Source organism: Lathamus discolor, chromosome 3 (assembly GCF_037157495.1).
Source record: "Lathamus discolor isolate bLatDis1 chromosome 3, bLatDis1.hap1, whole genome shotgun sequence".
In the NCBI taxonomy this organism is placed as follows: Eukaryota; Metazoa; Chordata; class Aves; order Psittaciformes; family Psittacidae; genus Lathamus; species Lathamus discolor.
In genome coordinates, this window is record NC_088886.1 from 29088126 (window position 1) to 29111407 (window position 23282).

General features: G+C 54.5%; 2 protein-coding genes across 4 annotated transcripts in view; one reads left to right on the top strand and one right to left on the bottom strand.

The window, feature by feature from the left end:
* Positions 1-202: 202 nt before the first annotated feature.
* NPPC (natriuretic peptide C) lies at positions 203-3572 on the bottom strand. Its single transcript, XM_065674366.1, has 3 exons — positions 3317-3572; positions 1661-1955; positions 203-292 (listed from the first exon to the last, which is right to left on the bottom strand). Exons 1-2 carry the CDS (start codon positions 3407-3409, stop codon positions 1674-1676), a joined length of 375 nt encoding a protein of 124 aa, XP_065530438.1. The 5' UTR covers positions 3410-3572; the 3' UTR covers positions 203-292; positions 1661-1673.
* Positions 3573-8706: 5134 nt separating this feature from the next.
* Positions 8707-23282, top strand: part of DIS3L2 (DIS3 like 3'-5' exoribonuclease 2) — a 212993-nt gene continuing 198417 nt past the window's right edge. Inside the window, exons 1-2 of one of the 3 annotated variants that reach the window (XM_065674360.1) lie at positions 8707-8848; positions 18132-18839. In XM_065674360.1, the coding sequence (XP_065530432.1) occupies positions 8722-8848; positions 18132-18839 (835 nt within the window). In that variant the 5' untranslated portion in view covers positions 8707-8721. Of the gene's footprint in view, positions 8849-15459; positions 15563-18131; positions 18840-23282 lie in introns of those variants that run through there. The other 2 variants (XM_065674362.1, XM_065674361.1) reach the window with 2 other exon arrangements.

Consider the following 23282-nt stretch of genomic DNA (forward strand, 5'->3'; position numbering starts at 1 on the left):
TGACATGAATTTACAAACAGCAACGTTATACAGCTGGCTTCATCAGTCTCTTGGAAAAGCGCTGTCCCTTGTCTTGGTGAGTGTTTGTATATATAATATATATAAGATAGAGAGCACTTTTTAAAAAAATAACAAAACCAAAACAGCTGGTGCCATGACTCCTCGTACCAAAAAGAAAAACACAGACACATCTTTTGTCCATTCCGGGGGGGTCTCTGCTTTTCTAGGTGTTGCCTGGGGGATGGTTGTGCCTGGCCACGATAGGAGAAAATGGACTTACGAATTCAAAGCCCTGTGAAGAATGAGAACAAAGTGCCTGTTAGTTACTTGCCATACAACACCTCTTACCTGACCCAAGCTGAAACCCCTGTGACAATAATCCTGGCATGGGATGGAGGGTACTGAAGTCAGCAGAAGCCTCTGAGTTTTTTTGCTCATGCTAAAGCAAGGAAGCAGCTCACCCTTTGCCTTCTGGTTGTTAGTAATTTAGGAGAGAGGCCAAGGGGAGCATGCTGCTCTTCCTAGCCCCCCTGGGTCTATCTTTTTTTCTCCTGATGAGAACTTAACAGGAAAGGATGGCTGTGAGCTGGCTGCACAGCATGTGTGCTTCTGGGTGATTCCTTAGGAGTACTGGAAAGCCACTACTCAAGGGAGCAGAGGAGCAGCACGGATCCCTGCAGGCAGGACTATGGACCAGTGCTGGTGTCCTGTGGGCACTGTTGGGCCTGGCTCTTCCCATCGTCATGAGAGCAGCAGGATGCCTGAATCTGGTCCCCTTCATGCCTGATTATATTAGTGTGGGGCCAAGGCAGGTGCCTGTGAGCAGGGCAGAGCAACCTGATGGGAAGAAGAGTGAGTGGCTGGGGCTGCAATGGGCAAGTACTTCCCCAGGTCCATCTGCATGTGGCGTGTTGGCAGGGACCTGACCCGATTGGTGCCTCACTCTCCTCCAGCACCCCTGGGGAGAGTTGGCAAGGGAGGAGCTGCCATGTTTTCCCCAGAATCATCACTTTGGGGACACTCTTCTCTTGCCCATCGGTTCTCTGAGCAGAGCAGCTGTGGAGTGCTGTGAGAAGAACTTCTTTCAGCTTCCTGTAACTTGCTCAGCTGCAAGGCCTGACTTAAGAAAGTGCTATCTTTGGTTTTCACCACAACTAGGAGGCACTTGGGGAACTTGTGTATTGCTTTTCCTTCAATGTAAAGGACTGCAGTATGGCTGAGACAGGTGCCTCACCAATTCTCCCTTTACAGGCACTTTAGGAGGTACGCAGTCCTCCTAACATGTCCATAGGTCACCTGTGTGTGTGTGTCAAGCATAGGGGAACACGCTGCATCCTTTCCGGAGCCTACGGGTCTGGCTCACACATGTGGGCATCTACCCTGAGCTGCTGCGGCAGAGGTGAGCCGAGGCTGGGGTCTCCGCAGGGCAGAGGCAGCCGGGCAGCGGGAGGGGTGTTAAGAGAGCGGGGGTGCACCTAAGGCCAACTCTGGGCTCCTCCTCTTTACCCGGCAGCACCGCCGGGCTCTGCAGGTGCCTCACCGCTCTTAACTCCTTGCAGTGCCGCCCGCCGGCACCTCGCGTGCGGGGCGCGGAGCCCAGCGCATCCCCCCGAGCCCCCCGCGGCCGCCCGGTGCCGGGGCGAGCCCGCCGCGCACTCACCGCCAGGGGTCCCTCAGCAGCCGAGGCCGCTCATGGCGCCGATGCGGTCCAGCTTGAGGCCGAAACAGCCCTTGCCCAGGCCCTTCTTGTGCAGGCCCTTGTGCCGGCGGCCCGGCGGGTCCTGCAGCAGCCGCGCCCAGCCCGCCCGCGGCCGAGCCTCGCCCCGCGCCTCCCGCGCCTCCCGCGGGCCCGAGCCGCCGCCGCCGCCGCTGCGCTCCTTGTCCCGCTCCTTCTCCCTCTCCGCCGCCGCCGCCTCGGGCGGACCCGCTGCCGCCGCCGCCGAGCCGCGGGAGGCCTGGGGGGGGGGGGGGGGTAAAGGGTCAGCGAGCCCCCGCCTCTCAGCGAGCCCCCCCCGCATCAGAGTTGGGGACCCCGCGTTGCGCACCCCGGGACCGTGCCCAGCGCATTCTCCTCCCTCGCCAAATCCATGCTGCCTGCCCTGGGGTCAGAGCATCCCCCGATCCCACACCATAGCGGTGTCTCCCCGACGCTGCCCGGATCACTGCATGCACCCCTGGCACCCGAAAGGGCTGGTGGTGCTGCAGCCCGCAGCTGTGCTGCTGTCACTGCATCCCCCCCAGCTCCCCAGTAACCTGAAGGGGCCTGGAAGCGAGCAGGGGAAGCAAGGACCCCGCAGCGGGGGATATATGTGACCCAGTGCGGTCACTGCGACCCGTGCCAGCTTTCAGGGCCCTTCAGATTATCGGGGGGTATGTTCCTGCCCCCAGCCCAGCTCCGGGGGAGTGACACTACTCTGCACAGCCCTCCCCGCACCCCTGCCTTCCAGAGTATCCCCTGCATTGATGTGAAGGCCAGTGCTCTCCTTCCTTGCTGCCCCTGCCCCTGCTTAGCACTCTCTGGGTACCCCCACTCCTCCAGTTCTGACCCACAATCATGGGGGGAACACCCCCTTCCTTACTGCCCCCTCCCAGTTCCCAAGCCCGCCCTCTTCTCTCTTCCTGCATGGGGCTGCTGCTCATCAGGCACTGGGGTTCCTCACTGACTCCCCCGTACCACCCCTCTCTCTGCAGCCTGCACCCAGTTCCTTACAGGGACACAGCCAGTCCTGTCCTACCGCTGTCCTGAGGCACCCCTCCCTTCGTGTCACTGTCTTTGTGCCCAGCCCACCCAGTGTTGGCAGCCTCCGGTGCATCCCCCCTCCTCAGCATCGCAGGACCCCAGCTCCCCGGGACACCCCCATTTGGGGCACCCCTTCCCTGCGGACTGCACCTGCCTGCCCCATCTGGGGAGGGCTCTGGCCTCCGCACTCTGCCCACCGTGCACCTGCTGCCCATCCCGCTCCCCTGTGGGTCTGATCTCCTTCCCCGGTGCCTGGCACCAAGGGGGTCCCGGGGTGAGTGACACCGGGGACGGGACTGCCACCCTCCCCCGCCCTGGTTCCGCAAGATTCGGGGCACACGCGGAGCATCCCCCTCCAGCCCCTGGTTTGGAGCTGACATCTCCGGGACACGCGCACTCGGGACAGGCTCGAGAAGCTGGAGCTTCCGTATCAGTCAAAAAGCTCAAATGGGGAAGGAGAACCCCGCTTGGCACTGACAGCAGCCCCGAAGTCACCCCACATGTCCCCCCTGTGCCGTTAGCACCCTCAGCGGGACGGGGAGAAGAGGGAGCGCCGGGGTTCTCCTCCGGCCGTACCTTCTGTGGGAGCTGAGACGCCGGCTTCGCCTCCAGCCTGACGGAGAGCAGAGCGAGTAAAAGTCCACCAGCCAGCAAGGGTGAGATCTGCATCCTGCGAGGCCGAGCGAGAGGGGGCCGGGGTGGGGGGGAGGGCAGCTGGGAGCCAAGGGGAGCCCCCGGGAGAGGCCGGGACCGACGGGAGTCAAAGTTCAGAGCGGAGCCCCGAGGTCCCTCCTGCCGCCCGCGAAGTGCCGAGCTAGTGAACTTGGGCTTTCTGCTTCATTCATTTTATAACCCAACCTGCTTGGTGATGTCATCTAAACAACCAGGTCCAACCCGGCCTCCCACTCCACAATAGCAGGAATTTAAAGGGGGGGGGGGGGGGTGTCCCCTCTCCCCTGGCAGGAATAAATGACACATCAGCTGAAGGCAACCGGCTCAGGGAGTTGGAGAGCAGAAAGGGGAAGTGGGGGACATTCGGTGCCACACCCCCCCAACCACCCCTGGACCCCCCTGCAAGCTGTCTCTTCACCCCTTGCCTGGCTGTCCCCAGCCCTTCTGCTCCCCCCCACTTCCCTGGTGAACCCCTGCGGAAGAACACTGGCCAGCCTGGGGCAGCTGTCACAGGTTGGGGGCAGGGTCCCGGGGGGGTGGGGGTGGGGGGTTAAGCCCATATGGGAGTAATGGGCACAAAAAGCACTTTTTTTCCACATCCAGGGTTAGATCAGAACCTGCCTGTCCCCCAGCTTCCCTCCCAGGTCCCTGCTCGGCAGGAGGGGACACACTGCCCTCCCTGGCAGGGATGCTGGGGGCACCTGGGGACACAGGGGTATGCAGGGGGCAGTGCCACTGCTGGAGAGCACCATGGTGGGTCCATGGGCTTGGCGGGGATGGCCTGCTCCCTCTGCTCTCCCTGGGGAGGCTGCTGGTCACCCTGGTTCCGGGGATGGAGCTTATAATACACCCTGGAGAAGTCCTCTGCAGGGCACAGGGTCCCTCCTGAGGACAGGACCCCAAGGGCTCACCCAACACAGGGCTGTGCAGTCTGGCCTCCTCCAGCCTGCTCCCGGAGCTGGCAGGTGTGGGAGAAGGATGTAATCCTGGGATTAACCCCAGGGACTTGCAGGAGTTCTGGGGACAGAGTGGGGGGGTACTCCCCCCTGCACTCACCCTTCCCCTTCAGGTGTTGGAAGAGCACAATTCGCATTGCTGCTGCTGGTGTGCCTGGCACTAGCCAGCTCTGGGGCTCCCATTGCCTTTTGCTGACAGAGCTGGGCACCACTCCTGGTGTCTTGGCTGGGGGGGGGGCGATGCTCGTACTGGGATCAGGCCAGAGGATAGACACCCTCCTCTGCAGAAGCATGCAATGCTGGATTGCACCAGGCTGGATTTGCACCCCAAATCCCTACCCTGGGACCAGAGAAACACTGCTCTTTCCCCTCTCCCTCGGGTCAGCTTCAGGCTGTTCCCTCCCTCTTGCTCCTTTTCTTGGTCTTTCTGGCCTCTGCTGCTCCCCAGACCTAACCCTTGGAGCTGCCCCTGCTGGGGAGCCGTGGCTTTTGGGGGGTCCATATTGTCCCCACGCTGGAACAGGGAGATGTTTCCTCCTCCACAGCCCGGGCTACCGGGCGCGGGACACTTCAAAGGAGATTGGCTTTTCAGCTCCATGTGAACAGGAGCTGGAAGGAGAAGGTCTCGGTGGTTTTTCCATCGTGCCTGCCAGGTGGATACAACTTGGACTTTCTGGAGTGTAAAGTTGTGCTTGGGCATTTGTCTGCGTGCAGGCAGAGAGAGGCAATGGAGTCGGGACTGGAGCCAGCCCCTGGTGCCAGGGAGCTGTGGGTGCAGGCGAGGAGCAGAGAGAGGCCCCTGCTCTTGGGGTTCAGCTCTCGTCCCACCCAACTCATAGCGTGACATCCAGCCTGTCTGGGGTGCAAGGAGGAGGGCTCTGCAGCACTACCCCCTTCAGCAGGGCTTGTGCAGGGGAAAGGGGAGCAGCAGGAAGCTGAGCTCCGCAGCCCGGGGTTGTTGGGGTGCCTGAGGTCACCAGCAGCGCGGCAGCTGACACGAGAGTCCTGCCATCAGTGTCCGGGCTGTGCTAGCACCTGCCCTGATGCTGTGGCTTCTCCTGGGGGGACCCGTATGGAGAAGGAAGTCGGGTGGATGGCTGGGGGCAATGTCACGGCGTGGGGAGGAAGAGCTGCCTTGCTTGCCACCAGCCCCCTGCACGCTGGGGAAGTGGGGTCGGGAGTTGCACCGGAGCTTCTCCAACAGTCCCTTACCCCGGAATATTCCAGCATTGCCACAAACGCCACAATGCGGTCAGGTCTCAGCCAGCTCCTGCCCGCAGGAGGCTCGTCAGTGCCCTCAGCTTTCACCAGAGTGGTTTTCATTAGCGTGTTTTCTTTGTCCCACTGTGCAGAGCCCCGGGTTTGGGGGAGGGGCTGTGCTTTACAAATCCAATTAGCCTTCTTATTCAAATTAGCCTGCCTTTTCTGCTGAAAGTCGCTGGAGTAGGAGCCCGGTGCACACAAAGCCTTTCCCTTAACTCAAAAAAGATCGGATCCACCGGGGGTGGCAAAAACTCCGAGGGGAAAGAAGAGGTGGGCAGGAAGGGGTTAAGAGCATGAAACCGTTTTGCTTCTTGGGATGGGGGCCTGAAAGTTTTTAACCCTTAAAGGGATGTGCCTGTGTTAGCCCACAGCCTTTCAGGATGCTCGCCCAGACTAAGACCTGGCAGACTCAGAGCATGAATGGAAACTGAGAGAGTGGGGTGGAGAGAGATGTGCTCACTGGTGGCCTCCCCCGGCCACTGGAGTGCAAAGGGATCCTGCACAGCGGGAGGAGGAGGGATGGAGACCCATGGGATGGGCTGGAGCGGGTGACATCCCTCCTCATTGCACCCAGAGAAGGGCTCCAGGGCTAGTCTGCCCCTGTGGAACACCAGTGTTGGACCAGGGGATACAGGGAGATGGGCTGTGGTGTGTCTGGTGAGGGGTGGCTTGGAGTCACCTAAGAAAGGTGTGAAAATCCATGTTTGACTGTTGTCCATAAAACACAATGTCCCCAGCACGCTTTCCTATGTGACAGCTGACTGAGGGTTGTTCAGAGGTGTCTGTCCAGTGGCAGCGGTGCTGGCTCCATCCAGCCCAGATTTGAGCCTCCCACCCCTTTGGGTTCTGCTGGGCATCACCCAAAGCCAAGGATGTATCCTGCCCTCCAGAAAGCCCCACTCCTGGAGTCAGGTGGGAAGGTACATGTGCTGGAAACTGCCCAAAAACCAGAGAACATCACTGCTCCGGGGTTAAAAATGGGGAGGTACTGCTGAGCCTTAGCAAAGTGGGGATGACCCCTGAAGAAAGAGGACCTGGGGGGACTGCTGGTGTGGGGAGCGGGGTGGGTGCATGTGTGAGAGGGTGCACAGGTTCCCATGCACGAGGATGGAAAGGGATTCATCAAAGTGTGACTGGTGCCAGCATCATTGGGAGGGTGGGAGGAGATGGGTCATGGGGGTACGTGTGACACAGCACCAGCTGTTTTGGCCCCATCACAAGGAAGGGGTGAGCGATGCCTGCGGGTGAGGCTGGATCCTCATTGCGAGGCAGTGCTGGGCCCCGGCTCCCTGGCTGAAGTCAATAGCCATGTTCTGGGCACCTTTCAGAGGGTGACCCCAAGAAGGTTTACAGGACACAAATGTGGACTCTAGCCTGAAGTAAGCTGTGCCACCGCAGCAATGAACAGCCAGCTATCAATCCCCTTTTTCTTCCATTCACTCCTCATTAGGGAGTTTCTGTATTGATTTGGGGAAATCATTGCCCAGATTCATGTCTCTGCTGCTGCCATGGGCCGGGGAGCATTTCCTGACAGAGTGATAGATAACTCTGGTGTGAGGCTTTCCAGCTGATGCCGTGCAAGGGCTGGTTGTTCCTTTGCAATAAGAAACATCAGAAGGCTGCATGCATATGATGGAGATGACGGAGTGGCCAATATTTTCCTGCAACCAGTGGCCAAACTAAGGAGCTGTTGGTTAAGCACCATCCCGAAGTCCATTGGTGGCTTTGGAACAAGCCCCAGCACATTGCTGCTCTCCGCTTCTCCTGCTCGTGTTGTGCCGAGTTGCTCTCTACCTGCCTGGGGCAGAGTGGAGGAGGTATGAAGATGGAGGACCTACTTCCCCTCCAGCACAGTCAACAACTACTAGTCCCCAGGAATAAGATGTGTGCTGATGTTCACCAGGAGAACGCCGCTGAGGGTTTGACGTACCACAGCAGGAGTTTTTTAGTTTATGAGGGGTTTTTTTTCAGGTTTAGAGTACCTCTCTAGGGGTCTAGATAGCAGGCTCAGTGAGAAGCAATTTGGGGGGGAATTCAATTTTGGCTGCAAGGATATGAGCAGCCACCAGTGCATGTAGCGGCAGGGGACCATCTGGTCCCACAGCTGTGGCAGGACACAGCAGGCACTAATGCCTCCTCAGGATGCTCTGAAGCAAGCTTTGCTGGGGAATAACCATATAGCCCCTGAGACAGGAGCACTGTCTGAGGGCTCAGACTTGGCCACCTGGGCCTGGGCAGGCACTAGGCCATCATGTGGATGGGGTGGATTGCACATTGGGGTGCAATGCTCCTGAGGTGCTGTGGCAGCACCAGCACCTGCTTCACCTCCAGGTCTCTGTGTCTGAAAGGCTGTTTGAACATGCCTGGTGTTTATTTTGGATGCTGCTGCTGAATGAGGCACTATAGGAAACATTACATGATTTTACATTTTCTCTTGTCTCCTTTGGGTCTGGAAGAGGCCTCTGGCCCAGCACACATGCATGGCCAACATCCCCTCTTCCCAAGCCAGGACTGTGATGGGGAGAGGCCTTGCAGAGCCACCCTGATGGGACAGATGAGAACAGAGCTGCAGATGCAGCAAGGGCACGGAGATGGAGAGGCCATCTCTGTCCCTTCCCAAACCTCACAGAGTGGAGAGGACAAGAAGACAAGGGAAAGCTCCAGGCAGAGACTCCTGTGTCTTTGCTGGTATCCTGGGGGCACAGTGTGCTTTCCCCCCAGGGGCTTGCTTTGGGGTTTGCCATTTTCCCTGTGCTCCCCAGGTTGCTCCATTCTCCTCTGGAGTTTCCGGGTGTTTTCCCCAGGGCTGTGCTGGGATGGCCATGCTCCAGGGCTGGGCTGGCGGGAGCGGGAACACCGTGTCTCAAGACTTTTGTTGAACATAGAGAAAATGAAGCAATTCTAAAGTACGGATGAGTCCATGCCATGAGCCTCCCTCTGTGTCAGTCCTCTGAGATTATGAATTGCATTGCCTCCAGCTGCTGGCAGCCTTGGCTCCACAGCTAATATAGGGGCAGGTTGCTGGGATTTTCCAAGCTAAACACTACAACTGCTTTTGTCCTCCCATTCTCAGATACCTTCCCCCCAGAAATGGGGGTCTGCCAGCATTTCACCTGCAGTCTGGAGGTCTCAGCATCAGCCTTGTCAGTTTTGGCACTGAGCATCCCTTTGGGAAGATGTACTGCCCAAAGAAGTGACAGCTTGGAAAGGCCGAAGGGTGAGTTATCATCACCGCATTTGTCCCCATAAGGAGCTGTGCCTTCTGCGGATTCTGGGCAGGGATCTGGCAGGCCAGCAGGGATGGACCCCCAGCCTGTGTCCATGGGGGACCCCATCACAGTGCTGGAGCTGAATGTCACCATGTCACCCTGCCACAGCCCCGAGCGGGCAGCTGTGCCCTAATGTGCTACCTGTGCATCCAGGCCAGCTGAGCTTGCCCTCACTGGCCCCACAGCTCTGGTAGCAGCACATGTCCCAGCTTGACAGGAGCCTCTTCTGCCCATTTTGGCTGGGTGAAACCCTGCCACCCTCAGAGATGCCGTCAGCAGCGGCCTTGCAGCCCCCCCTGCAGCACTGAATGCCCTCAAGCCCCTCTGAGCTGGCTTCCCTGGAACCCAGCACCAGGCAGTGGGAAGCTCCTTTGGCATTGGTCCTTCAGGGCAAAACTGTTGAGCTTCCTGGGCCTTTCTCTGGAGCATCCTGTATGTGAAAAATCCCAGGGGAGCACTGGGATGCCAGGAGCTGACTCCCTGCTGGTCTCAGGAATGCTGGTGGGCAAGCCCTTGACATCCTGCCAGGGCTGTGATCCCGCCGAAGCCAAATTTGGGCTTTCTGTGCCTGTTTTTGTCTTTTTGGGAAGGAGTCTGTCTGTCCTCATGGAAAGATTTCTACAGGTGTCAGGCTGAGCAGCACTGGGTGGCCCTGGCCAGGGCAGGGGGCTGGCAAGGAAAGGGGCAGATTTCAGTGCCATGGGTAGTGAGGCAGCTTTGCAGAGCAAATAACACTCTGGCCAGGCCTTGGCTGTGGCTGGGACCAGCTGGGGCCACTGCTCTTATGGCCAGGGAGCACCGCTGGCTGTGGAGCATCCTGGTGGCCTCACTGCCACCCCACGGGCAGCCGGTGTGGACGTGCGGGGCTCCACAGCCCTAACCTTTTGCAACCAGACAGAATAACAATGCCTGCCCGCTGCGGTATAATGGCCGGTGTTTGCTTGAGATACAAAGGCACAGGGCTTTCACATGAGGTAATACTGATAAGTTAGGCTCTCATTCACCACTCCGCCTGCCAGTCGCAGCGGGGCTGGCGGTGGCCCCCGCTTGCCTTCACTGAGCTGCGGGGACGTGCCCACCAGCCCCTCAGCCCTGCAGTCTCCACTTGGAGCATTGCCCTCACTTGCTCTTGGTGCGCATTCCCCCACTGAGCTTGCAGCTCCAAAACGGGCCTGGTGGGGGCTGTTCACATCCCACCCTGCATGCGTGGAGTGGGGACAGAGTGGCAAGAACAGGGGGTTCTGGGCTGAACCCATAACCCTCGGGCTGCAGAGCAGCATGGTCCCTGACTGCCTCAAAGGTGTGTTTTCCACTTCCCTGGGAGCATCAGATGGGGCTTGAACTCACTGCACATCCCCTGCCCTGTGCACTCTGTTCCTCTCACCTCAACTCCCCAGTGCCCTGTTCCAGCTGCCCACAGGCTCAGTAGGTGCAGGACAGCTCCATCGCTGTGGGGCCCGTGCAGCTTTGGTGTCATCCACTTTGAACACTTCTGAGAGGCTCAGTCCTGCCACTGGCTGGGCAGGAGGGTGCAGGGAAAATGCGGGCTGGGGTTTAGAGGAGATTTAGCCATTATAACTGGGTGAAATTACTATTACTATGTGAGAGACTTAAAGGTATCCGGGAGAGAAATCGTGAGACCCCAGCTAAATCAGGAGCAAGGTACTAACCCTGCTGCTTCAACATCATACCCTGGCACCCCACCTCTTTACTGCCTCCTTCGCCTCTTTCTTAGCTGCCTGTCCCTCTTTGCTAAGGTCTGGTTCTCCCTTTCCTTTGGCGGACAAACACAGTCAAACCAGACCTTTGCCCCTGCCTGGGGCAAGCTGCAGGTGCTCCTCCAGGCGCACTGTGCCTTAGGGATATGGAAACCCACCAGTCCTGATCTTGGGTGGTGTGTTTCCCAACCAGAGGTAGGGAGGGCACAGGAGAAGACTGGAGAAGCTGAAGGACAAGTGGGGCAAGACCACATGTGTTGGGACACAGTTATCAGATGGGTATCTACTGTGGAGAAAGATGGTTTTTAGCTTATTTATAGTAATAAGCCTGTCTCCTTCCCCCCACTCCCAAGCATGGATTATGTCCTCAGGTCAAGTGCCCAGACGGCTCCTGGTGCCTGGGTGATGTCAAAGCAATTGAGCCTCTGGCCTAACTCTGGATGCTGTTGCTGCAACTGAGACATTTCCAAGGGTGCTTAGAGGCTCCAGAGCAAACCTGTGGCCCCTCTCCACATTTAAGCATATCCTTGCGTCATGTGGATTTACCCTCTGGACAACAGCTGGGAGGCACAGCACCCCACTGCCCTCCATCCCCCTGCCATGGCCTGCTCCCTGAAATAGTCCGGATCAGTAAGAGGTGATATTCGGGTTGGTAGGGGTGACATTTCCATGAGCAGCGTCGGTTCACGCCGGGTGGGCTGCGGGAAGCGGACAGAGGCGTTGGAAGAACCGCTCCGCTCCCGTCCAGGGATCCCCTCCCTGAGTCATCTTGGGGCGGCTCCAGGCCTTTGGCCAGTCACTCCTGATTAACGCTGATGCAAAGGAGAGCTGGGCGGGCCCTTACTCCTCGCTGAAACCGCAAGCAGAGGCGCCAAAGCCTTCGTAAGTGGGGCACTCCCAGCCAGGGAGCCATGCAGGGATGGGGTGCTCTCACCTCAGCTGAGGTGCCACAACACGTTCCAGCCTCCAGCAGTGGGGAGCAGCTACCGGTTAGAGCCCCGGGGAAGATGGTGAGATAATCCTGCGCTGTGGGAAAGCAAGCCAGGACACCAGGCTGGGCTTGCTGCTACAGGACCCCAGGAAATGAGAGCGCAGGGGAAAAATCTGCCCATGGACCTGCTCCCTTTCAGAAAGCCCATGAGTTGCCATGGGGAGGCATGGAAGCAGCAGCAAGGCAACTGCTCCCTTCTGCTTGGCAGCCATGAGGATGGTGTGGATGGAAGATGGAGCCAAAGGCAAGACTGAAGCAGTCCAGTCCTTCCCTAGGAGTGACTGCATTTGGTGAGATCCTGCATGAGGCACCAGCTTCCTGCCACATTTGCACATGGCCTCTTTGAAAGGGTGTGAAGGATGGGCACATGGCTAGTCCTAGCCACACAGGGATCTGATGCGTGCCTGTGGGGCAACATGATGTTGACATGTCTTTGTTGTGTCTCAGTTGTCTTAGCTAGTGATGGGGCAGAGAAAAAGGGGGGACAAATGCAGGCTTTGCCCCATGGACCAGACCATGTTTCCAGATTCCCATATGCCACCAGGAGAGGACCGAGGAGTGCTTTGCCAGCCTGCTGGTTCTCACGGTCGCTTGTGAAGTCGGGGCCTAGCTGGAGGCAGGAGTTGAGGATGATGGAGGTGTCTAGCTGTGGAGCCATATCCCTCTTGCCACGCATGATATCACTGCAAAACCACAGGTCCCAGTGCCAGCATTGGTGCCAACAAACACTGAATCCTCCCTACTTCCTCCTCCCCATGTCTATAGTCTCCTGTGGAAGGAACAGGGAATGCTGAAGGTGCTGCAGCTAGTGGCACCACCGTGTGCAGGAGGGAGCCTGGCCAAGCTCCAGGCTCAGCTTCACTAAAGGGATGAAGAAGAGCAGGGACATGGCATGACTCAGCGGCCCAGAGAGGAGCTCCTGCTCCCACCGGGCTGGCACAGGGAGGGGAGGCAGTGGGGCTGGGAACCCTGCGGTTCCCCCTGACCCATCTCTGTCTCGTCCAGGTGTGTGAGCTCCTCGCTGCTCCACACAGCAAGAGCAGGGGGAAGGATGGCACAGGCCAGCCCTGTGCAGCTGGGGACGTGTCACCACTGCGCCTTAGCAGAGCAGATGCCAACCACTTCACTTCAACAGCAGCTGGGAGAGCAGGAGGGAGCAGGGGAGCACAAACCCTTGCACTGAAAGAGTGGTTCCACACGGCCATGCTCTCTGCAGCAAGCGCCAGTGGGAACTGCGTCTACCCTCCGTCTTTGGGGGACCAGCTGCTGAGTGACTGGTGGCTCTGCTTGCACAGGGAAGGGCTGCTTCCTTCTTTGCCACCCAGGGTGTGCAGCAGCTGTGTGGCTGGCATGGGGCAGCTTGAGAAAAGATTCAGAGCAGCCCTGTGGAGAAGGACTTGGGGGTGCTGGTCAATGAGAAACTGAACATGAGGCAGCTGCAGTGTGTGCTTGCAGCCCAGAAAGCCAACTGCATCAAAAGGAGCGTGACCAACAGGTTGAAGGAGGTGATCCTGCCCCTCTGCTCTGCTCTTGTGAGACCTCACCTGGAGTATTGTGTGCAGTTCTGGTGTCCTCAACATAAAAAGGACATGGAACTGCTGGAACAAGTCCAGAGGGGGGCCACGAGGATGATCAGGGGACTGGAGCACCTCCCGTATGAAGACAGGCTGAGGAAGTTGGGGCTGTTCAGCCTGGAGAAGAGAAGGCTGCGTGGGGACCTAATAGCAGCCTTCCAGTATCTGAAGGGGGCCTACAGGGATGCTGGGGAGGGACTCTTCATTAGGGACTGTAGTGATAGGACAAGGGGTAAGGGGTTAAAACTTAAACAGGGGAAGTTTAGATTGGATATAAGGAGGAAGTTCTTAACTGTGAGGGTGGTGAGGTACTGGAATGGGTTGCCCAGGGAGGTTGTGAGTGCTCCATCCCTGGCAGTGTCCAAGGCAACGTTGGACAGAGCCTTGGGTGGGATGGTTTAGTGTGAGGTGTCCCTGGCCATGGCAGGGGGGTTGGAACTAGATGATCTTGAGGCCCTTTCCAACCCTAACTATTCTGTGATTCTATGATTCTGTCATGCCTCCCAGCCATGCCATGGCAGAGCTGAATCCTCTCTTTCCTCCCTGAGCTGGCCAGAGCTGCCAGGGTGCGGGCGGCAGTGCCAGCAGATCACAGGCAGAGCCCGTCAGTTCAGTGTGGGTCATGTCAATGAAACACTGCCTTTGCTGGTGGCATCCCAACACCCAGACAGGTGTGACTGTCCTTGTGCCGGAAGGTCTGTGCTTGACACCCTTGCTCCCACAGCAAAGCCCTGTGCTTTCTCAGGGCAGCTCCCTGAACTGACCTGAGGGCCAGAGCTGGAGCAGCCTGTGCCTGCCATGGCTGCCATGGGGTGCTTCACCTTCAGCAGCTCCATCTCAGAGGGCTCACCATGGAGGTGAGCAGACTTCCTGGAGGCCCAGCAGCACTGCCTGGGAGCATGTCTGTGGGGCTGGTTTGAGCCTGGGAGGGGCTGGCAGCTGTAGGTGTTGCTACACACTGAGCAGACATGGCCCCATGGTCTTTAGAGGTGCCTGATGCCAGGCACTGTGGATACCAGCCTGCAGGATGAGGAACAAGCACCATGGGGCAGGCGTGTTCGCCATCCTAAGGGCTGCCTAAGGGCAGCAGGATGGCCTGCTCAGACTCATGTTTGGGCAGAACTGAAGACTGAACACAGCCTTTTCCTACCAAAGACCCCCTGGGGACACCAGCTCAGGTCTCTTTGGACCCACCCTCCAATCCTTGAGGGGCTATTCCAGATAGCTCAAACAGGGATGACCGAGGGTGCCATGAAGCTAGTTTATTCCTCTTCAGTTTTAATTTGGGCTGAAGTTCTTTGGCAAACCCAGCCTTAATTTGAAGGTAACACCAGGGGGACTAAAACTAACTCCCAGTTAGCCAGACCCTGGATCTGACTTTGCTCTAAAGCCCTGTGGGAGGTCTGCAGTCACAGAAGAGCAGGGAGTAAAAGTCCCAGCTCCTGACCCTCATCTCATGCTTTAATGTCACCCTCTGATGCAAAGGCTGACCTATCCCGCTGGAGATCAGGCCACTGCCACTCAGCACCATGAGCTGGTCACTATTTGCATGCTGTGGCATGGGTGAGCTGACGATCTGCAAGTTGCCTGGTGCCCAACCTCCAGTGCTAGGGAAGCACAAAGACCTCAGGGAGCAGGAGCCCAGGAGCCTGCTCTCCTCTGCAGTGAGAGTGCGACCACATACATCTTGAAGGGGGCTTCCCTGCACAGCTTTTGGAGGTATGGGTGCCTGCAAAACTCTGAGTTTCCATTGAGACAATACCAGTCTCAGCAATTTACAGTATTAAATCAGCCAAGCTATGCTTTCTTCACCTATCTGGCTAGAAACTTTGGCTGGAGCAGCGTGCTGGCACTGAGCTCAACCGAACCATCACAGAGGGCTCAGCCGGCCCTGGCTGCAGGAGGTGGTCTGCAAACCTCAGACAGCAAGGTGTCTGCCTGGGTTGGGCCCCTGCTGTGGTGACAGCACCTCCTGTCCCCCTCCGCCCCTGCTCCTCCTCCCGCAGGAGCCCCAGCCTGGGGCACTGGGGCGCTGACAGTGGGGAGCCCCCTCCTCCGCAGAGGGCGGGCTGGGGCTCCCTCCCACCGTGCCTCCCTCACACGGCCTTTTCCGAAGTGGGTCCCCAGGCCCCGGCTGCGCCAGGCCCTGCATGCCCGGCCCCGCAGGCTGCCGGCCCGCCCCAGCTCATTGCGGGCCGCCCGGGGCTCCTGCCCCAGGAACGGGAGCGCCCCGCCAGGGTGCAATAGGGAGCGAGCGCTTCGCGCGCGAGGCCTTATGGGCCCTGCCGCGGCCCGTAGACTGCCTCCGACCCGGAAGTGGCCTTTGGGGGCCCTGGGACATTTAAACGGCACGGAGCGGCGCAGGGAGCGGTTCGGCCGGTGAGTGCTGGGCCCGGGCGCGGCGCTTCCTCCGCGGGTCGGTACCGGAGGGAGGGGCAGAGGGAGGAGAGCGGCTCCTTAGTCGGGCCCGGTGGTGCTCAGTCCTTGCCAGACCCCTGGCAGCGCCCTCGCCGTGGCGCGGGGCCGGGTCCGGCCGTTCGGTGGCTCATTCGGCGGGCGCGGCCGTCAGGTCCCGTGTCGGGCCCCGCAGGAGGGCGGCAGTAGCCCTGGCTGCGTCCCTGAGGGGGTCGGGGGCGCTCCGGGCTAGAGTGCTCGCGCCTGCCAGGGGAGGCGGCGGGCGCGGGGCGGCCCCGGGGCTGCCTCTGGAGCCTGCAGTCCCGCTTCCGGTCGTGCTCCTCGGGCTCCTCGCTGCTGAGCGCTGGCTGGGGCGCTTGGCTACCCCCGAGCGCTGTGTCTAGGGCGGTGGCAGGGGGTGAGGGTGGCCGGTGCCTACCTGCGTAAATAGCTGGGTGGAAATGACGGGCAGCTTTCATCCTGGGCCCAGCTATGCCAGCGTCTTCCCTCAGCGCTTCCTTCTTGGCTTCCACTCGCCCACAGTGCTGTCCCATCAACGGGAGCCAGGCAGGGTGGATGTACCTCGCACCCAACCTCACACTCACTTCTGCCTGCCTTCTGCTCCCCACTGTTAGGCAGCTATCAATTCCTGGCTGTCCATGGAAGACTAGTGATGAAACTGTAATGCGTGGGGGCTTGTAAGTCTCTGTTTTTTGTCTGTGCTATGGTTGCCAACTGCTAACGTGATTAAAGTTGCAGAAATCATAGCGTAGGCAAGGTGTGAATGTTTACTTTTTACTTGTAAGTAAAGATGGCAAAGGCCTGTATCCTGGAAGCAGTGTTTGGAGTAGTCCTGCTGGCTTTTATAAATGTTATCTACTTTTATTGAATTGGCAGTGAGAGAAGGTGATGTTAAAAGAAAGCTTACCGTAGACCTACCAATGTGAGGGCTTTGTAATAAATCTGTAGCAGGTCAGTCTATGAGAAAAGTTTAGTTATTGGCCAGCACCAATGGAAAATCTTAGGAACACGAATCACAAACCACACAAAGAAATTTTCCTATTTATTCAGGGATTTTTAATTTTCGCTTTGTGTTGTGAAGCCTGTTCACATTCTGCTCAATTACAGAAAAGTAAATCTTTCTGCAGCACATGTTGTTTCTCTGAAAGGGCCGCAGCGGGCACTCTGGGGTGGAGTTGGTTCTGCAGTCCTTGGTCCCTGCTGGATGGTGCCCTGTTCCCTGGGAGTATGTGCTTAGAAGAGACTGCTTGTTTCCTTATCCTCTGTGCAACTGCAGCAAGAGGGAGAAGGGAGTTAGGAAGGATGATGAAAAATTTCAAGCATGCTCAAGTAGGCAAGGGAATATAAATTTCACTTCTGCTGATCTTTGTATTCTGTCCTGCCAATACCCCCATGCTTATGGAACTGAAGAGAAAGGACAGTATCCTTTAATTTAGCTTTGAGTCCAGTGCCCCTCAGTTCTGGCACAGAAGAAATGCCAGTGAGCCCTGAAGTTCTCAACATACCAGCTGGGGTGAAAGTCAGCTCTTCTGCTTCAAACATGTCTTGAAGGAAAAAAGAGGCATTTTCATGAAAACCCACAGACTTTACATTTGCACTGGGCTCCGTTATCAATGTATTTTTACATTCTCCTTTGATATTGTATACAGCAAAAATCATTGCCATGTCCTGTCTCTACCTATAATTTACCTTAATAGTAGCTGAGGACAACTTACTAGATTGTTTTGCTCCAAAAACTTAAAAGGTAGAGCAGCTGAAAAAGAGTTGAAAGATGCTTCAGCTACTTAAGTTCCACACGTGCAGCAAAGGTGGAGGCATAGTACCATCTACAGAAACTGGCACTGGATGGAGCGGAAGCCAGTGTATCTCAGTCACTAAGAATTACGAGCTCTTGCAAAGTAGGTACTTGTACTAGGGAATTTATTTTATCTCCATCACATTGGGAGTGCGTTTAAAGCTAGAAAAACAAGGTGCAATGGTTATTCTTGGTATTTGAAGCAAGTATGCTATATAATCCAGAAGTGTCAGCCACTGTGAGGGGGAGCTAACATGCAATGCATGCTTTTTACAGCAGTATTGAAACACTTCAGTAAGGATGCAGTTATTTTTGAAGACTCCAGGTTGGACATGACAAGATTTTACTTCTGTTAACTGCTAAACTGATGCATCTGATACAATCTGTCAGTCACTGCTGTAATTTACCTGGCTTTTTCAAAGGCATGGAAAAGCAGATTGAAGGAATCCCTTACATTTGGAGTGTCAGCCTCAGAACAGAAACTGCTGTTTTGTGTGGCATGTGGGCAGGTATGGTTTATAGGCTGTGGTCACTTCTAGGGCACTGACAGGGATTTGGTGCAGGTGCATCATGAAGCCCCTTCCCCCCCAGTAGAGTGACTTACTAATGCAGAATTTCTGTAAAGATCAATGCGTTCTTATTTAGTACATTTTCCCTTCTTTTGGTGTAATCAATTATTTGACATTTGTTTCAAGAAAATAACCCTTTTTTTCCCTGTGTCTATTTGTAACTCTGAAGTTTGGGCCTTTTACTGCACTATGGATCAGCTGGGGAATGTGAGAAATACTGCCACTGCCCAAGGTACCAAGGAGGGATTGAACAAGCCTGCTGCTCCCCAGAAGAATGCTTACGCGAGGCTTGTGCAAAAGCACCACAGCGGCCGGTTCCGGTCATATTTGAATCAGATTTCACAGACAATGCAACTAGAAGATGACCCCAGCTCGGATCTGGACCCACCCCTCAGGAGAGGCCTGGAGGGGGACAATCCATCCAGGAATGGGTTGAATGTGCACAGCTATTCACCAGTCAGAACATCTCACCTGGAACAGAGCATGCTTGGAGGATTTGAGGATGATAAACCCCAGATCGCTCAGAACAGATGTCCTCATGAAAGAAATGCATTTGTTAGTCTAGAAGGAGACTTTGAGGTGGAAGATGATTATTGTGTACATCAGCATGGAGCTGCATCTGACTTGTTAAATGTGAGTGATGACCTGGGTGGGAGAGTATCAAACAGCCTGAGACACTGTGCAGCTCTGCTGAAGTCCTCTGGGTCTGATGAAAAGGATGAGGAGGACATGTGGAGGAAGAAACATAAGAAACGAGGCAGATATCCTGCCAGCACAGATACAGCAGCTGGACACTTGTTGACTGAGCAGTTTAGTGAGGATGTGCTGGCAACAAATGCCAGGAAAAACAGTCACTTGTCTCCAGGTCAAGTCCAAGGTGAGTTCACACTAATGAATTGTTTGGTCTATTTGCTACAATTACTGTGGAATTGAATATGATGTTTTAGTCATGAGTGAGTTAACATGAGCCAGTTCTACTCTGTCCAAGTTAGTCAGTCCTTAGTTACCTGTGGGTTTCTTTGTCCTAGTTTGCATGTAAGCCATCCAGCATGTGCAAATGGCTTCATGTGGAGCCATCTTGGTGCTGGGCCTGGCCTAATCCCCTGGCCTAAGCTCTGTGAATGTGGCTGTGCTGCTTCCAGGATCAGTTCAAGGCTAAGAGAGACTGATTTCTGTGGTGTAGAGTCCAAATTAGTAAGATTGCTGGATCAGAGCTGACTCAGGGCAGAATCATGCTTTTCTCTGCATTGCCTCGTTAGATCTGAAGTTGGATCTGGTTTGCCTTTGTGAAGGGTGCAAGTTCATCTAGTACTTGTGGGGCTGAGATGCCTGTATAATATCTAATTCCTGGTACAGAGTGTTCTCCAGTAAATTTTGTTCTTTGTACCAAAGAGGCCACATCTTGCCATAGAAATTGAATGTCTCTTGAATGGCAAAAAGTCCACTTATGGAGATAAACGATTTAAACAAACACAAACAAAAACCAAAATGCAGTATCAACAAGCAACCAAAGCCAGGAAGTTTAAATTTGATCTCTCAGTTTAATGGGTTAAAACTTCCTCTGACTCTTATTTATGGTGAAATACTTGGATAGGCAGATATTATGAGCTGCTACTGAAGGAAGTCATAAGTGTCATTGTATTAAAATCTCTGTAACAAGTAGAAAAGACATCAGTTTCTCAGCTGGGTAAGATGGGCCTGAGGCCTATCACCACTTTTGGATTGAAAATAAGTAAATGCTAACTAAATCAATCTTATAAAACTATGTCCTGTTGCTCGAGAGTTGCAAGTAATGTGCTTTTTCAGGGTTTGAGCTTGTGACAGTAGATCATGTGCTAAAGTAGGTAAAGTAGGTAAACTTTCATGGGTTCTTGCAAGACAAGATCATAGTTAAAGATTTAACAGAAGCAGATTATGCTAAAATTTTTTTATGAGCATGACTTTTTGGGAGGGTTTTTCTCTCCCATGCTTTATTATAACATTATTTACTATGCTAGCCTGTTATAGACTTTGCTGCCTTTCACCCTGCAGCTTTTGGAGAGTAAGGAAGAACAGCTAACAGATGGAGAGTCTACAAGGCTTACTCTTTGTGGCCATGAAAACAAAAGGTGCCTGCATGGATTTTATCAAAAGCAAGCACCTGCAGTTCCCTACTTGGGAGTGGTGTTGCACAAACCCTTTGAAAAATACTTGTTTGTTTAGTGTAAAGACCTAGAGCAGAAAATGTTGACCCTCATGTTAGACCTCTGAGGTGGAAAACTCACACTTTGGGAAGACTATTGGAAAATTATTTACTTAACCCTTCCTTTTCTTCCATCTGTGTATCTCCCCCTGCCACCCTCCTGTGTAGCTGAGACTGATGTACACCAGAATGCTTGCAGGGACATAAAAACAGTTTCTTGGGAAGGAAAGAAATAGGAAAAAAAGTAATTTGATTCAGAGAAACATATTTTCTGCTGTTCAGTGTGAGTATATTTTAGCAGTCTTGTTAAGTGAAATGAGGAATTTACAGCATGCAAGTGCTTAGGTATAAGAACTCATGCATCACAGAAAGCCAGGACACAGCACACCAGATTAATATTTTCTCATTTCAAGGCTTGTCTTTCTGTCTTGATACTGATATAAGTCATATTACTTTTCATAGGTAGGTGCCTGGTTTGATTGGCTTAAATCAAGGCTTGTGAAACTGTGATGGCAAGAATTGCTTCTGTCATAGCGGTGAGGCATATCATCTTTTCAATAATGACATTTCCTTACAAATTAACTCTCTTCAGCTTTTTGTAGGCTTTCCAAAAGGCTCTTTGAGCTAATCTTAAAGCCAGGCATGCCTCTTTATATTGCTTCATTTCATTGTCCACTTCTTAACAGCTCTTCACAGAATCACAGAATCACAGAATCCCAAGGGTTGGAAGGGACCTCAAAAGATCATCTAGTCCAACCCCCCTGCAAGAGCAGGGTAACCTACAGTACATCACACAGGAACTTGTCCAGGCGGGCCTTGAATATCTCCAGTGTAGGAGACTCCACAACCCCCCTGGGCAACCTGTTCCAGTGCTCTGTCACTCTTACAGTAAAGAAGTTCTTCCTGATGTTAACGTGGAACTTCCTATGTTCCAGTTTACACCCATTGCCCCTTGTCCTATCACTGGATATCACTGAAAAAAGCCTAGCTCCATCATCCTGACACCTACCCTTCACATATTTGTAAACATTAATGAGGTCACCCCTCAGTCTCCTCTTTTGCAAGCTAAAGAGACCCAGCTCCCTCAGCCTCTCCTCATAAGGGAGATGTTCCACTCCCTTAATCATCTTTGTGGCTCTGCGCTGGACTCCTTCAAGCAATTCCCTGTCCTTCTTGAACAGAGGGGCCCAGAACTGGACGCAATATTCCAGATGCGGCCTCACCAAGGCTGAGTAGAGGGGGAGGAGAACCTCTCTTGACTTACTAACCACTCCCTTTCTAATGCACCCTAAGATGCCATTTGCCTTCTTGGCCACAAGAGCACATTGCTGGCTCATGGTCATCCTCCTATCCACCAGGACCCCCAGGTCCCTTTCCCCTTCACTACTTTCCAGCAGGTCAACCCCCAACCTGTACTGGTACATGGGGTTGTTCTTCCCCAGATGCAAGACTCTACACTTGCCCTTGTTAAATTTCATCAAGTTTCTCCCCGCCCAACTCTCCAGCCTGTCCAGGTCTCGCTGAATGGCAGCACAGTCCTCTGGTGTGTCAGCCACTCCTCCCAGTTTTGTGTCATCAGCAAACTTGCTGAGGGTGCACTCAGTTCCCTCATCCAGGTCATTGATGAAAATATTAAACAGCACCGGTCCCAGCACCGACCCCTGAGGAACTCCACTAGTCACAGACCTCCAGCTAGATTCTGCGCCATTGACCACAACTCTCTGCCTTCTTCCTTTCAACCAGTTCTCGATCCACCTCACTACTTGATCGTCAAGCCCACACTTCCTCAGCTTATCTATGAGGATGCTGTGGGAGACAGTATCAAATGCCTTACTGAAATCAAGAAAAACCACATCTACCGCTCTACCATCATCCCTCCACCTAGTCACTTCCTCATAGAAGGCTATAAGGTTGGTCATACATGACTTCCCCCTCATAAAACCATGTTGGCTGTTCTTAATGACCCCCTCATCCTTGATATGCCTAGTGATGGAGTCAAGAATAAGTTGTTCCATCATCTTTCCAGGGATGGAGGTAAGGCTGACCGGTCTATAATTACCCGGGTCCTCCTTCTTGCCCTTCTTATAGATTGGTGTGACCTTTGCCATCCGCCAATCCTCAGGCACCTCGCCCATTTCCCACGACTTACCAAAGATGATGGAAAGTGGCCTAGCAATGACCTCCGCCAGCTCCCTCAGCACCCGTGGGTGCATTCCATCCGGACCCATCGATTTACAGATGTCCAGTTTGCATAGCTGATCCCTAACCCAATCCTCATCTACCAAAGCAAACTCCTCCTTTGTCCTGACTCCTTCTGGGGCTTTAGAAATCCGGGGCCCTCGGGGAGAGTCTGCAGGAGTAAAGACAGAGGCAAAGAAGGCATTCAGCACCTCTGCCTTCTTTATATCCTCTGTCTCCAGGGTACCCACTTCGTTCAGCAGTGGTTGCTTCGTTCAGCTCAGGCTTAGCTATTGTCGTGTTTGCAGTGACTAAAACTGACAGTACTAAAATTGAAGGCAGTCATGGAGGTCTGAGAAAACCCTTCAAGTGCCCTGGGACAGGCTGTGGGCAGTGAGGGACTAGTCCTTGTTAATGTTCTTCCACTGATGCAGCAGCTCCTGTAGCCTTGGGGGAAAGCAAGGTGGTTTGTGGAGCCCCAGGCAGGTGTCACTGAGCCCTGGAGCTCAATATTTATGTTTTGCTGTTCATAAGAAGCACTGAAGATTGCCTTTGTCATTCTGTACTGTAAGATCCCAAGATGAGGCTTGGGTGATAGGAGTAATTCCATAGCAGATTATTAGGAGACTGACCAATGTAATCTCTTCTGCTGTTCCATATAGTAACTGCTTTTCCTAAGTATGGGAAACTTTGCAGTGAAGAGAGTTGAGTTTGAAGAAAACTCTGTTGTCCCTTGTCTGAAACATGTGACATAGTCATGAAACTGCATGTTGGATTTAGTCTGATGGTATCAGCACTCCTGGATTTGTGAAGATGAAGCTGCATATAGACTCATTCCACAGATTGTTTTTCCTTTGTGTGCAGCTATAACGTCTGCCATAAAGCCTCCTCTTCTGAAGTTTCTTCTCAAACAAATCTCAATAAAACAGAAAATAATTCTAAAATGCCACTTTAAATTGT